This window comes from Hemibagrus wyckioides, linkage group LG19 (genome assembly GCF_019097595.1).
Source record: "Hemibagrus wyckioides isolate EC202008001 linkage group LG19, SWU_Hwy_1.0, whole genome shotgun sequence".
In the NCBI taxonomy this organism is placed as follows: Eukaryota; Metazoa; Chordata; class Actinopteri; order Siluriformes; family Bagridae; genus Hemibagrus; species Hemibagrus wyckioides.
The window spans coordinates 2,813,072-2,829,451 of record NC_080728.1 but is presented as its reverse complement, the minus strand read 5'-3'; the positions used below and the strand labels follow the sequence as shown (position 1 = coordinate 2,829,451).

General features: G+C 41.1%; 1 protein-coding gene across 2 annotated transcripts in view; it reads right to left on the bottom strand.

Moving 5' to 3' along the window:
* Positions 1-2,497: 2,497 nt before the first annotated feature.
* The window catches only part of znf800b (zinc finger protein 800b), a 31,010-nt gene continuing 17,127 nt past the window's right edge, over positions 2,498-16,380 (bottom strand). Inside the window, exons 3-6 of one of the 2 annotated variants that reach the window (XM_058417473.1) lie at positions 7,017-7,112; positions 6,735-6,875; positions 4,837-6,544; positions 2,498-3,481 (exon numbers count right to left, since the gene is read on the bottom strand). In XM_058417473.1, the coding sequence (XP_058273456.1) occupies position 3,481; positions 4,837-6,544; positions 6,735-6,875; positions 7,017-7,112 (1,946 nt within the window). In that variant the 3' untranslated portion in view covers positions 2,498-3,480. Of the gene's footprint in view, positions 3,482-4,832; positions 6,545-6,734; positions 6,876-7,016; positions 7,113-16,380 lie in introns of those variants that run through there. The other variant, XM_058417471.1, reaches the window with a different exon arrangement.

Sequence of the window (16,380 nt, the reverse complement as noted above, 5' to 3'; positions counted from 1 at the left end):
TGAAACGCATTCTTTGCGCGCGCGGCATGGACCTTGTTGCGGTGTATTACGTCACTCAGTTGTTGTGTCGAGGACTGAAAACGTGTCTCTGCAAAGACGCAATAGATCACGTAATAGATCGACGTTTAATAATCTGTCAGTATCATGTAGAGAGGTACAGGTAGCGTGTGTTATTTGGATTATTTGAAATACTTAGCATGCCTGAGAGATTAAACACTGAGAAAGAGATGGATAAAGAAAAGCAGTGTGTACATGAAGAAAAAGGAGAGTAAACATACACACTATTCTTTGTGTAGTATGTTCTTAATTGAGGCGCACGTGCAGAGACGGAAAAGTCCTTGGTGACGTTTTACTGCCCTCTAGTGCTGACTGTGAAATAATGAAATAACTTGCTCTGTGTGTGTGAGAGAGAGAGAGATAGACAGCGTGGCATATTGTCACACATTTTACTTACATTTCTTAGGCATTGGATTAAATGTCATTTTGAATTTATTACACCAACCTTATTTCAGTATGGAGTTATAGACCGTTATATATAAGAAGTGGGTGTGAAATCTGCCACATCAGTGGGTAAGCTGTCACATGGGACACGTCTTCATTCACACCTGGCATGAACACGTTTCCTGGGAATCTGAATGAAAGTTGGGCAGCGTCAAAATGTGTGCACTGTGTCCAGTGTGTATGAGGACACAGTGGACACATGGTAGCTCAGTGTTCGTTGCACTGGCCTTGTGATTAGAAGGTTATGAGTTCAAATCCCAGCACCACCAAGCTGCCATGGCTGGGCCTGTGAACAAACTCCCAAACTGCTCAGTTGTGTAAAGAAAGATAAATGCAAGTTTCTCTGCAAACAAGCTGTTCTGAAAATTTGGTTTAAAAATAAATTCAACATATAGTATTAGTGGGGTCAGAGACTTTCTAACCATTGATTCTGTTCTTAATACAATTAAATACAGACTCACTTATTCGTGTAGTTATCCAATCAGACACCCACATGGCAGCAGCAAATGTATAAAATCATGCAAATACAAGTCAAAAGCTTCAGTTACTTTCACACTGTAATGAAGAAAATGTCTGATCTCTGTGACTTTAACCATGACATAGATGTTGGTGTCAATGGGCTGATTTCAGAAACTGCTGATCTCCTGGGATTTTCACACACAAGAGTCTCTAGAGTTTATACAGAATGGTGCAATGAAGAAAAATCAACCAGTGAGTTCTGTGGCTGGAAACGCGTTCATGAGAGTGATCAATGGAGAATGGCCAGAATGGTTCGAGCTGGCAGAAAGGCTACCTTAAAACTGGATCCCTGCTGAAGCTCACAGATTGTAGGGCTAAAATTTAGCACCAGTGTGAGCCAACTTGTCTTGTGCCAGCAGTCCAGGCTGGTGGATGTGGAGTAATAATGTGGGGAACGTTTTCTTGGCAGAGTTTGGGCTGTTAAAACCAATAAATCATTACTTAAATGCTACAGAATGTTAGAGTATTGTTAATGATAATATGCATCTCTTCATGAGCACAATTTACCATCATCTAATGATTTCTTTCAGCATGATGATGCACCATGTCACAAAGCAGAAGTCGACCTCAAACTGGTTTTATGAATATGACAGTAAGTTCAGTGTTCTTCCCAGGGATCAGATCTGATTCCAGTAGATCACCTTAAGGATGAGGTACAGTGAGAGCTTCACAGCATGGAAGAGCGGCTGAAAAATCTGCGGCTTCACACAGTAGGATCTCCAAGGATATCTTGTGGAATCCATGCCATGACAATCTGAGGCTGTTTTGAGAGGAAAGGGAGGCTCTACATGATAAAGTGCTCTGTGAATGTATAATGTAATATATCAAATTTACAATAATTTCACATTATATATTAATAAACCTGGTGGGTAATTACACAATCATTTGTTTCTAAGATTCAGTCAGTGAGATTTCTATGCTGTCTTATACTGAGACAACTTGCCCTTAAATGATATACTAGCAGTGAGTGTTTACGACATTGGACTATTGATTAAAGGTCACAAGTTCAAATCCCATCACCACCAAACTGCCACTGCTGGACCCTTGAGCAAGGCCCTTAACCCTCAGCTGCTCAGCTGTATAAATGAGATAAGTGTAAGCCGCTCTGGATAAGCGTGTCTGCCAAATGACTGCATCTAACATGACACTTTTAATCTGTCCTCTACTCAGGATAAAACAGAATTCAACAGAAATCTGAATTCATATCTTGGAAGGTTTTATTGCATAAAATGTGATTTTTTCTGTGCTTTTATTTAAAAAAAAAACTTTTTATGCATAGTTAAAAAAATAAGACACTTATACTCACCACAGATCAGTCAACTTTGAACAAGTCACACAGAAAGAGCTGTTCACTTTAATGTCAAACCTCAGCTGTTGATGTAAAGTGTGATAAACCTGATAAACGTACCCCCAAGTGAATCCTGCTCTCCCCTTCATACATACTATTATCATATAGCGACAAATAAAACACTGAACCTCGATATTCCCATTTTTTATTGGCAGAAACTTTTGAAATTAGATACATTCCTTTAGCCCTAATAGAAAAGTATAGCTCTTTAACTTTGTCAGCATTAATATTACATCTTAAACCAAAAATGAGGTCTGTTGAAACATAATGAGCCTTTCATTCAAATTCAGCAGGAAATAATGCTGCTGTGGGCAACAGACATCTCATACAAGTGTGGGGAAATGCGTGAAAAATTAAGAGTACAACTAAAACTTCTCAAGACCAAAACGTTAGACTTCTGTGAATTAAATGACCGATATCAGTTAATGATTGATCCCGTACATATGAGCTTTGTATTACAACATAAGGAATGTCTGTAGATGGAACTTGCTGAACCTTTGATTTAAAAAAAACAACCAAAAAAAAACACCTTTTATATGATTTGGTTTTAACTTAAATAGTGTCTGTCTAAAGGCCAAAAACTGTCCAGGTTCTGGGTCATTTTCCCCTCAGTAATGAAAAAAGGAAATATATATTTGCATTGAATACCAATGAGTTTCCCATGCCTCATCAGCACCACTGCTACAGCCTTTAACTCTGGAGCTTCCCCACATGGTCTGGGGCTGATCCACTAAAACTGGATCCTGAAACAATATTTTCCTCACTTCTTGGCTGAGATTGAGACACTGCAGTTTAGCAATATCTTCAGGCAGGTCTAGTAAGAGAATAGATTGTTTTTTTCCCTTTGGAACAGTGGTTAACACCAATAATTCAGTTCAATTATAACATCCACTGTGAGGTCTAGACAGGCTAGACGGCTGTGTAGCTGAAGGATACAAGCAAACTTCTTTATTACCTACACAAGTCCATCAAAATACCAAAGCTATGAACCAGTAGAGTCAGATATTTACAGGTGCAGCATTATTCTGTGGTCCAGTCTTCTTTATTTTTGACATAAGCAGCTCTTTATTCCTGCCTTGCTGCCAGAAATCCAGTGTTTCTCCCAAAAGGGATCTGAGACAGAAGGAGAGAAAAACCAATGTGAGACAGCAGAGCATGGTCAATAAGTCTGGTAAAACACAGTGACTCTTCATCTGTTTTGTAGAGGCAGCAGCTTCACCCGGCAGAACCCTCAGGCACAAGCGGACCATGACTAAACTCTAATCAAACGTCTGTTGTTTTCAGACTGCTCTAACATACGGTTTCTCAGAGATCAGGACACTCCGGAAAGAGGAATGAAATTGAATATGGACGCTCAAAGCTGTTTAACTGTTACACTTCTAGAGACATGAGAGAGCAAGTGTGTTGTGTACAGAGGCACTGCACAGGGACGGAAAAATGCAGAACACTTAAATGCATCAGACTTGACAGCATTTACACAGCTTGCATGGGCTCTTTACTTTTTAACATCATAATCCACTACTACAAGTTAGCACTCAAAGGTGATGTTTAATAAAAATGGCAGATGAATCAATGAATGACTGACAGACCAAGGCTGTAATATTATGACATGTATTATTAGTAATGTTTCTAACCAGTGCGCTTGTCTAACTCAATTTCCCTGATTATAAAGAGGAGCTTGATGTGGCAGCCTCACTGTCTGTGAAGGTGAATAAAGAACAGACCGAGTTCATTAACAAGAAATAAAATCTAACAAATGCATGTTTAGCTTAGGGGGTATCAGGTGAACGTCAGTCCAACAAAATATTAACATACGCTAAAAGGTATACAAATCAACAGACACAAATGTCAGCCATGTTGAACCGTTTCCCAGATTCTACGAAGGACGTTAGACATGTGAGTAACTAATAACTGAGTAACCAGTAGCCTGTTTTTCTGTCTATAGACTGCTGCAGAAGTTCGAGTGCTCACATTTGTTTTTGTTTTTATGGGGAAAGTGTTGGGGTTTGGGACGAAGGTTTAAAAAAACTGGAAAATGAGTCCCATGGGGGAAAAAAGGTTCATCTGCCTCAGACCAAGTGCTGTGGGCAAGCACACGGATGAGCCATCTAGATAGCATTTTAAAGGAAGTCCCTCCATTGCCTCATCTCTAGCTTGGCCTGACAATGTCAAACCCCAGAAGACATTTAAACCCAGAGGGATTTTGACACAGCCTCATTTCTTTCCGAGAGAAATACTTTTTTTTTTTGCTGGGTTGAAATTCTGACCCTGTTCCTTTATTAAAGTTTGACAAGAGGCTTGGCAGAGATGGACTGAACTCTGGAAACACACTTACACACCTTTTAAGTTCATTTCAGAGCTTCCACTCTAAAGCTGATCCACTCTAAAGAAACCTCCTCTTTGGATTTTCATAGATTGGTCAATTAGCATGCGAGAGGCTACGGCAGCTAATAGTACTTTTCACTCACCAAAGAAGGGACTTGGAGCGTGTGCTCACGCCAACTGTTCTGCCATCAGTCTTGGCTGCATTGCGGTGGCTCCTCTTATGCGACTCCAGGTAGACCTTCTTGGCAAAGGCACGGCCACACATGTCACATGCGTGTAGTGAGAAGTTCTTGGTGACGCGCACTTCAGTGTTCTCCTGTACCTCTGCTCCATTGGGCGTTCCATTCGAGTTCTGGTTGCACATGACAGATAGAGTGTGTAGAGAAAGGCTTTGCCTGCGTGTGACTGGTGGCGATGGAGGTGGAACATCCTGTTTATGGATTACAGGAGGCACAGAAGATGAAGGGCTGACCTTCTGTGGGCTGTGTGACGATGTGGCGTCTCCCTTGTGATGGCCATCTGGATCTTTTGGGTGGCCACGCTTTACTGAACTGCCAAATACCGTTTCAACTGGCTTCTTCACAGCACGGCTCTCTAAACCCGGCAGGATCTTGGCCAGGTAGGCGGAGTTTTTCTTGTGCACGACAGAGACATGTCGCAGCACATCGCGCTTGCGGCGGGACTCGTAACGGCATTGAGGGCAGCGGTAGAACTTGACGAAAATGTCACCCCCGCTGTCTGTGTGTAGCTCGATGTGCTTGGCGAGATTCTGCCGCGAGCTGAACTGCCGCTTGCATAGTTTGCAGAAGAGCTGTTTAAAGTCGAAGCCCACAGAGAGCTTGGGTTTGCGCATCACTGGAGATTTCTCGCTTTTGTCCTCCTCCCGGGGCCTCTTGAGGCACTCGTGTGTATGCTTAGCGTCTGTGCCCTCCTCGGATTGAAGCTTTTTGCCAGCTGAAGAGCTGGAGACAGTATTTTTGCAAACAAGGATCTTGTGAACAAAATGCATGTGCCTCTTGAGCCGTGCCTGTGTGCTGTAGCTCCTCTTGCACAGCAAGCACTTGCAGGTGGCCAGGTTGTACTGAGGCAGGGGAGAAACTCTCTTAGAGTCAGGAGAGTGTGGGGCACATGGCACAGCAGGCGTGACCTCCACATCACTTGACTTGGTGGAGATATCATGTGTGACCAGGTCACACCGAAGGCCACGGTGGACCTCCTCAAAGTGGCGCCGGACGTTGGCGCTGGTGGCAAAGGTTTTGGAACAGACTGGGCAGCACTTTCCACTGGGCACTGGCGAGTGCACTTGCCGCTCCTTCACCACAGACAGCAGGCTGCTGGGCACTGTGCGCGTCTCAGTAAACTTACGCAGCTCTTCTAGCCGCTGCTTGTGCACTTCCCGGCAATGGCGGTGTACACTGCGCCGTGAACTGAAGCCTTTGCCGCACAGGCAACACGTGAAAGTCACATCATCCATTCCACCACTGATGACTTCCTTCTCACCTGCATTCTCCTGTTCGCCCTCATCTTCATCTCTTTGTGCACCTTTGTCTGCATGTGCCTCGTCATCTTCTTCATTTGCTTCCCCATTCTCGCTTACTCCACCTGAACTATGTTCACCCATGTCTTGCCCCTTGCTCTCTTCTTGGTTGTGTTTCCAGTCTTCCATACTGTGTGTGGAGCTTTGGCATGGAGAAGGAAGGTCCACATCACTCTGTTGCATCAGATGTTGAAACACAGCGTTCTGGTTGCCTGGAATGGGCTCCAGTCGCACCACGTGTTCCTCCGGTTTGGGATAAGTAACTTCCAGGAGCTCTTTAATGGCTATACTCTGCCTGCAGTTTCCTGAGGGATCTACAGAAATGAGATGAGACAGCTTAATAACTCTTACAATATCATACCTTTGCACTGTAATTATATTACATCATTTGAACTATTGATATAATCTTCTACAGAGCTGCAGGTGACAAAAGCTGAAAATACTTACCTACTTTTCAACTGAGGAAAAAAAAATCTGTCAGATATAATGAATGTGTGGACAGACCTGGTTCTGGTAGCCTGGGAAAGCAGTAGAACTCCTTGTGTGTGATTAGGTTAGGAAGGCCACGGAAAAGGCTCCGACAGAGCTTACACTCAAATATTGTGTCCACCTCTTTGATTAATATGTGTTTCAATTGTGTAGTACCTAAAAAAAAGGGGCACAAACGGGCAGTTTCAATGCTCGAACCATGATTGAATCATAAATGCTTTAACCCTTGCCTCTTCCTCTTTAAGATCCCATCTAAATAGGCCAGAATTGTAAACGCGATTAAAATACATATGATACCTGTGCGAAAACATTCAATGATCTGCTGAATGCCGGACTTGGACGTCTGGAGCTGTCTTTGTAACAACGGAGGGTCTCCAGGTTCTATACAATATGCTGAAACACACAGAGATAGAGAAAAAACGTTCAATAAAAAAACCTAAATAATCTATGAGCAGCCTGACACAAAATGTGCTATACTGCTATACTGAGCATGAATATTGATGGACTGTACACAGCAGTTTTGCATTACTATTAATCGTGGTTATGCCATGAGACACATTCCCAGGGCTTTTTCGGGAACTCAGGAACTTCAGGCATTTCATTTTTCTGCAAGAATTACGATTGATTTCAATTTATCGACTAAAGGCTGGAATTCAGACTAGGATAAAAACAGCATTGGGGGTTGAGGTGACAACTCTGGATTGAGTCAACATTCCACTGAAGTAACTCTGAACCAAACCCAATAGCACTTCTTATAACTAAACAGTTATATCTGTAGACGTGTTTGTATCTCTGATGGATTTACAGCTAATAATGAAACATACAGACATGTTTGTTTGTTAACTATATAACTATATATAAAGTTGGCTGTTTGATGAGGGAAATCTACATCACTCATCAAGCTCATGAGCAGGTTAGCTGTCTGTGGACCAATCAACAGTAAGAATGTACAAAAACAAAGCTCCTGTGTGACCACTACTTAGCCTTCCACATCTGCTCACCAAACAGACCTCCTGCCTGGTACAGGAGATTTATAAATTCACAGATCATAGTTCACCAGGGTAATCCTGACCCAAAGCAGTGGTAACTGTTACCAGAAACAAATGCACCTTTCACATCCCATGTCCTTTCCCCTTTTTGTGACCTGGCTGACAGCAGACAGCAGTTTTGTCTAAACTCTGATTTAGCACAGTTTTCATGCGTCTTCTGTATCGCAATACCAAGGCTAATCTGTAGACATTGAAACCTGTGTGCTACTACACACTACTGTTCTGGCTGAGAATAGATATATACACACAAAGAACACATGGTCTCACCTTCATTCAATCATTCTGAACCACTACAATGTTAACCAGACATCCTGATAAGCTACCCAGTACCCATTATCCATGCTAGAGTTATCTGTTTCTCTCTCTCTCACACACACACACACACACACACACACACACACACAGGTGTAACAATCAAGATTAGACCAGTATGTGTGATAGAGTATTAATACTGAATGCTATAGCTGCTATAGATCACAGTTTGTGTAGTAACTGAGGGACAGAGAGCAGGTGTTATTTACTACCCTTGTCGAGTAGCTGGGTTTCAAACAAAGCCTTGATGCCAACAATACTGAAACACAGTGAACCTTAATGTCTCTGAAGTACTCGAACATGTTCCTGTGTGATTTGGAAATCACCTGAATGTAAGTCAATAAGGCACTGGTTGTAGCCTTTTGTTCTAGCACAGAAGGTGGACAGACAGCAGATGGTGGATAAAGCAGGAGATTCAGTAGGAAGATTGATGCAGGAGCGACTGTAGGATTTACAGCTTGGTGGTCCAGCTTGAGGCCAGCGTGACCTGTGGGGTTTTTTAGTGCCCATCACAGAGACTTTATACTAGAAGTGTTTTATGGCTGTATGAGTTTTTCTTGGAAGGCTGCCAGCAGGTGGGCAGCCGATTGGAGAGGTGGTGGGCAGAATATAGACACAAACACATGTCCTGAGGGGAAAATATAAGGTTTTTGTCAATGCCTTAAATGGAATATTGACATTTTTGTTGCAACTCGCATCCCATCAACTGATGCATGTCGTCCAGTGCACTAGAGCTCACTAGCATCCTCCAAAAGGATTTCCCAAGCTAGCTTTGCTGCTAAAGCAGGTAAACAGTATAGAATAAAAAAACATAACACGTGAGAGAAAGGCCAGAATTTTTTAATCTCAGCTATAGAATGGATAGTTCACACTGACCACCACCCCCTGTACCACGCTTTCAACCAACTGCCCCACTACTGGCACCCTCAATCCAGCTTAAAGAGCAACTAATTTAATAACAATTGGCTTCAGTTAACGATCCTTTAGTAAAGTAGTTTGTAAATGTTTGAATCTTGTTCTAATACCGATCACAATAAAATGAGGAGTGATGGCAAAAAGCCTCTCTCATGACAGCATTGTAAATTATATTTTGAATCTATAGCAATAAAAAGATGGATTATTTGACAGCACCTGTAATGGTCAAAGCCTGGAGCCAAGTTAGGGAAGAATGTGGCACCTTGTAGCTTAACACATACCTGAATGGTCAGTTATCAGCTGAATGTACAAAACCACTGGGTGTTGGCTTTAGACAGGAGTCCCAGACCATGACGTCAGCTCAGAAAGGAGCACATCCATGTTCTCAAACCATATCTTTGTGCTCGACTACCTCACATGAACACACCCAAGTGACTGTAAATATATATTCTTAGAGACCAGGCAGTGGGAGGGTTACCAGAGAAAATGTTAGGGATTTTAAAATCCTGTTCCTACAGTGGTAGTTTTCAACCACAAAAACAAAGATCTTAATACAAACACTTTTGGAACATGTGACCATGTGACCATGATTTAAGGATGTCTGTACTCTGTTGTTTTACTTGCATAATTGTCTGTTGGTTTATTGGAAATTCAGGTCAAAGGCAGGTCAAGCTGGATATTATTCATTCATTCAGTCAAGACCAGAGCTTCATGTGAGCTGCTCTCACAGGAAGTACATCGATCTGTACTGGAAAGCTGCTATACCACTGCGTAGAATTAAAGCTTATTAGCTTGGCAATGCAAGCTGAGTGTGTGTAAAGCTGCTTTCCACATCTCTGTCGGTGGTTAAATGAGCTTTTCACACTTCTCAGTGCTGTATCAGCTCATAAGAGAAACTCAAGAGAGAGACAAGATAGCCTGTGTTATAGAGGAATCAGTGACTTCTGTGATTACATTTTGCTGAAGCACAAACACAAATGCCTTTATAAAACTGATCAGCTTTAAGATATTCATAGACTCACTAGTTTCTGTCACGTGTCTCATCTGTCAAAACACACCTTTATCTTCTACTGACAAATAAATAAGAGTGTTGTTCGGTTAGAGACACACCACCACCACAGCAGCAGAACCATCAGCAGCACCACCAACAGCAGCAGAACCAACACCACTATCAGCAGCAACACCAGTAGCACCACCACCAGTAATTATGTTAAATTAGTCAGTGACCTGCAGCACACAGTGTTTGAACATTCAATCATGACAAGAGGAAGAAAGTATACCAGATATGCTCTTTAAACTTTCACTGCACTCTACTCCCTACACTGACCCCAATTCAAATGAGGGCAGACCAGAGGCATTACCTAACCCTCTTCTTTTCACTTCATCCCTTTGCCTTCGTAGTGGTCAAAAGAAGAAAAAAAATTCCTTCCACTAATGTGCAGCACTTGACTGGCACTGTACACTTATCAGCCTAATATAAAGAATATAATAAGCGATCATGTCATGTTACACCCTCTTCCCCCTTCAAATCAATCATCAGAATGAAAAAGCCAATATACTTGATTCTGTGTGTGTGTGTGTGTGTGTGTGTCGGGGGTGGGAGACTGAAGTACAAATTTGTGTCTCAGCATTAGACTCACCACCACCACCATTAACTGTTATTAAACAACTACAGTTTCTATTCTAAATAAGACTCTCTGATTAACTGTAGTGAGACTTAATAATGCCAAAAGAAGCCTTTAAAGAAAGTCTCAAACACGTCTCTAAATCAGTATTATGTACATCACCACAAGCTCATCTATATAACAACCAGCAGCATAAACACGCAAACACACATCAACCAACAGGACAGATATGTTTTGGGTTTTTCTTTGTTTTTACAAGTTCCAGTATATGTTATATAGGTATGGAGGAACAAAAAATGCATCTTGCTCACTCAAAGAGCACAGAAACACAGCAATGCTAATGATAAAGAAGAAAGCACCATGTTTGTTTAAGAATGCCCAATATTCACAAGAAAGTCAAACTCTGAGGGTTAAAACCAAAGCACCAGCCACTCAAATATGCTGTTTAACTTGTATGTCACATTATGTAACTAAAATGCTTTCCAAATTCCACATGGTCCTGCCTCATGCCACTTAAAGCACTGTTCACACATCCCATTTCTTTAAGATGAGAAGCCAGGACACGGATTGTACTGAATTCAGCTTTAATTCCAAGCTCTGCCATGATGTTCGCTAGAAAGGCGCCAATTAATGCAAGTCTGGACAGCTGACAGCAGACCGGGTCCGGATGAAACAGCTACATTAGAAACACTCAGGCAGCACTAACGACTTTAAAACAGTCTCATCTGAGTCACTGACATCCTGTAAAGAAATGCAAGTGAGGGCTGCGACTGCTAGCAAGCCACTGAGTAAGGTTTTCGCAAATCATCCAGATCAGACAAAGCCTGTTGTAATTCACCCGCATAAAGCTCCAGCATGGGTTTAGCTGGATGTGGATTACGCACAAAAGTCCACGAGAGCAGGCGAGATTTCAATTCAATTAGCTGTATTAGCATTAACGTATGCAGCGGCAAAAACTGCCACAGCATTAAAGAACAGACTATTTTCTATATTTCTACATTTAGTTCTACCAGCTCTGCTCATCCATACAGAGGAATAAAGATTAGAGAACTGAAACTTATATCAATCATAGAGACTATTAATAACAGTGACAATCATAATGAAATAGAATCAGGGAGAAGACAAACTGTGTGTGTGTGTGTGTGTGTGTGGGCAAGTTTTACATCTTAGTGGAGATAGAAATAGCTGACATTTGGCTGGTCCCCATGAGGAACAAAAACTATATGAGCCAAAATGGTTTATTTTGGGGTACTGAGGTGAAGGTTATGGTTGGATTTAGTTGTGGCACAGGATGGAGTAGCTGCTATGATAATCATGACAGAGAAAGTTCCTCAGCAGTAATGCTGCATTTCATACAGAAAAATCAGATGTAGGAAGTCATGTTCATCTCCATGTCAGGCTTTTGTTAGCAACTAGCTAGCCAGCAAACTGTATTGTCAGTGCTATAAAAATTAATGTGAGAGAGTGTTAATTGATCCAAAGTAGATACTTTGGATCTAGTGTGTTAGTGTGTGTGTGTGTGTGTGTATAGTATAACCCATTAAAAGGTAAGAGGAGCCGCTCTGGTTCCTGCTCATGCTGTGAGCTGCAGTAGATTTGATGTTACCTGCTGAACTCTTTGGAGAAGAGGCCGTGCCATGTTTCTGAATTAGAAGTGTGAGTTGAGTTTTTTATTTTCTTTGAGTTTTTCCCTAGTCTTAGCTCAGAAGTTACACCCTTTATTTGTAGTGCAACAAGTATCATGTATAGTCCCCTTGGAAAGCACTGGAACACGAGGCCAAGACTTTTGTCATCAGTGGATAGCAAAAACATGGGCTTGAGCTCAAAAGTCCAATGGGATTATATCAGAATTTCATTCTTTACATGTAGAATTACACTGAACATGGCACAATGTGTTTCAACTCATCTGTTGTCAAGTGAGCAGAAATATTGGAACATGTGACTGAACATGTTTCCTGTTACCCAGCTGGTAACCAAAGTGATGGAAAGGCCAGAGTGTGGAGGAAAGAAAGGATCAGTGGTGGTAGTCTCATGGCTTGGGCTTGCATTGCTGTTTCTGGAACATTCTCACTAATCTGTATTGAAACTTTGTCAAGCAGCAAGACAATAATCCAAAACACACTGCCAGCTCAACAAAGCATTGCATCATGGGGGAAAAGTGGGAGGTTTGAAGTGGCCAAGCAAATCAGCAGACCTTAACTCAACTGATCTGCATTTCACCTGCTGAAGGGAGAAACAAAAAAACTACAAAAAGAAGAATTCAACAGTTTGGTGATGCCTGATACAGCTATTGCAGGCAAAAGACATGCAACCGAATATTAAGTGATATTTACTCTGAGACTATCTGTTCCTATACTTTTGCTCACCTCACACTTAGGCTCTGCCATGTTCTAAATTGTTCAATACTTCTAGATGTAAATAACATGCAATTTCTGATCTTTAGTTTCATATTCAATTTTTAATCTCACACCAACATATCTTAAGTGCATAGCAAAAACGATAGAATTGGCCTTGCTGTTCCAATACTTTTGGAGGGAGCTGTGTCTGGGGTTTTGAGTTTGTTGTGCTTCGTTAGAAAGTTTTCACTTGTTGAGGTTTATGCTGAATTTTAGAAATTGGGACTTTGGAAAGTTACTTCACTTACTTTTCTGTCAATGTGTGTTTGCAAAACAAATCTTAAAGAAAAGCATCAGAATGAAATCCCCAAATTAAGTACACAAACTCCTTTAGGAAGAGCTGAGCTCATCCTCTGTGAGGTTCAAGAGTGGCATATCCTTCACCAGGGAATACGATTTTCCATTAAAACATGAGAACTTTCTGAAACAAATTTCTACAATAGTTTATTATGCAGTGACCAACACCTCATAGCTCACAGGATAATTGGCCGATGAACGTGCTGAGGGTGAGAATTAAACACCCACTGCAGGAAAGCTTGACTTACAAGAAGATGCACATAAATATTTTTACATGAAAACTGAATGGGTTTATAGCTAATAACCCACAGAGGCTATAAAAATTGAGGTAATTAAAAAATAATGCACAAAGCCTAAAAACAAACAAATAATGGAGAATGAGAGATTTGACAGGATGAGGTACAACAGTTCTTTTTTTAAACAAGTATGGAAGAGAGATATCCACCTGAGAAGGTATCGCAACTTTTAAACAAAATATTATGGGTTCTCGTTTATATATATTAGGCATATGTGCTTGGTAAGTGTGTTACTGCCCTCTTGTGTACGTGTCAGTGTTATGTACGTTAGTGTGTTTTCAGACACTCTGGTACCTTCACTTGATCAGGCCTTGACTTTGGGATTTCAGCCAGAATTCAACAGCAGAAAGGTGTTTGTGTGTATTTGTGTGGAGGATGGAAGGGTGTGACCCAATGTCTTTAGAGGTCATGAACTCTGTTGACTCTTTTCTCTACAACAGACAAAGGAATGTCCTGCAGTCCCCTCTGACCCACTTCAGACAATGAGAACATGTGTAGAGTTTTTCCACAGACACTGCGCCAGTGCCGGAGCCAATTCAGTCCCACATCAACTCCTCTCCAATATTGTTTTGCTTAAGCATCAAGGCATCATCCTGGTCACGTGATCGCCTTCTTTTGTGCCGAGGCTGCAAGTTTCCCATCTCATCACAAAGACAGGATTCAACTGCACTCGTGTAATGGCCGGTTGCCTGATTGCTCCAAAGTGCAATGATCAACATGCATTTCTGCTACGAGTCTCATTACTTTGAAGCCCATCACTTTTTTTTTACCAGTCTTCAGGTCAGACCAATATTTAGGACAGAATCTATACATTTATTCATTTATTTTTAAGATATAGTGAACCTGTAGTGCATTTCTGCTTATAATATTAAACATGTGCCTAGAACACTTATTTAGCTTTATACAGAAAAGAAAAGTACATTGGTGTGGTTGTTTGTTATACAAAAATAAATAAAAATATAGCTGCAAGCAGCAATGACGGGCCCTCGCACTATGGGTCATCACTACACGGTGCCACCGCCGCCCAGGCGCACCAGACACAGTGAGCACAGTGGGTACATGCATTAAAAGGGAAATACCAAAAGGACAAGAGTGACAATTTGGGTCTAATGAAAGTGATCACAGCAACGAAAACTGACTTTCCTTCTAAACTATATAAGGACAAAAGGGACAGTATGGGTGTAATGAAATAGATCATAGCAATGTCCAGTGATGTCCAAAGGGACAATGACTCTCCCTCTAAACTATATTACTATATCAGTTTATTTATATATATATATATATATATATATATATATAGAAAGAGAGAGTGTGTGTCACTCAGAAAACTGTATACACATGTATAAATTTGTATGTAATGTATACACATTTCAGAATTTAAGAATTTTTTTTATACAAAAATATTTTTCTTTTCCTGAAGTATATATACATTTTTTGGTTGACTCTGTATATATGAATTGTGAAAATGAAGCAATATTGTAAAAAAATTTAAATAACGGGATAAGAGCCTCTAGTGGACATAGTCTAGTACTGCAGGAGTCAGGTGAAAATGGACTAGTCAATGGACTGATAAATGTAAAAATTTGTTGTGAGCCGTTTGAGCGTCACACAATCATGAAACTTAGCCTGGGTTTGGTGGCGGTTGTATCAATGTCTTGAGATCATATTAGCCTGGGTTTGGTGGCAGTTGTATCAATGTCTTGAGATCATATTAGCCTGGGTTTGGTGGCGGTTGTATCAATGTCTTGAGATCATATTAGCCTGGGTTTGGTGGCAGTTGTATCAATGTCTTGAGATCATATTAGCCTGGGTTTGGTGGCGGTTGTATCAATGTCTTGAGATCATATTAGCCTGGGTTTGGTGGCAGTTGTATCAATGTCTTGAGATCATATTAGCCTGGGTTTGGTGGCCGTTGTATCAATTCCCTAGGAGGAGTATTTCAAATTCCATTGGGTGCGTTTTGCAAACAACTCAAAATACCTCACTTCCTGTGGATTAGACTTAATGACATGCAGTGTGAAAGTTGTTCAGTTCAATGAGATCTAAGTGTGTACCAAGTTGTACATGGATACGTGCAAGTGTGTAAGGTTCCAGGGGGTGCTGTAACGGGTGTGTGCCACGCCCAGGGCCGAGCCACAGTGACGTCCTAATGGCCACAGATTCCAACCTGTCTGCTGATTTTCAAGAGTTTTTGAGCATGTTAAGGGGTCCAAAATGCCCCGAAAGTTTGAATATATATATATATAAAATTCTAACGAAAACAATAGGGCTTCCACAGCTACGGTGCAAGGCCTCTGGCCTCTGGCCTTGCTCCTTCGGTGCTCGGGCCCAAAAAAAGATTCGTTAATCAAAGCGGTTTGTGAAATCTATCAAATATTTCTTATGAGATCGTTATATGACAACTATAATACCATCAAACCTATTTCTAGCTTTCTACACCTTTATTATTAATTTTACTAGACACTTTTACTGTATTATTTATTAGTTAGTATTATTTAGCATTAGTATTATTCACACTTTAAATGGTCTTATTCTATTGGCAGATCTAAACATACACAACAATCAAACCAAGACCATCTCAAGCTGAAGTGATTTGTTTTAAAACAATCTAAAAGAGAAGCTTAAGGTGAATTTGTCAGTATTAAAGAATGTTTTTCTTGATATCGCAGTGAGAGTAGTGGTAGTTATTCTTGTCCTGGCATGAGGAGATGTTTTTGGCTGACATTCCGGAGAAGGGCATCAGCCAAATGCTATAAATGTAAATGTTAGGA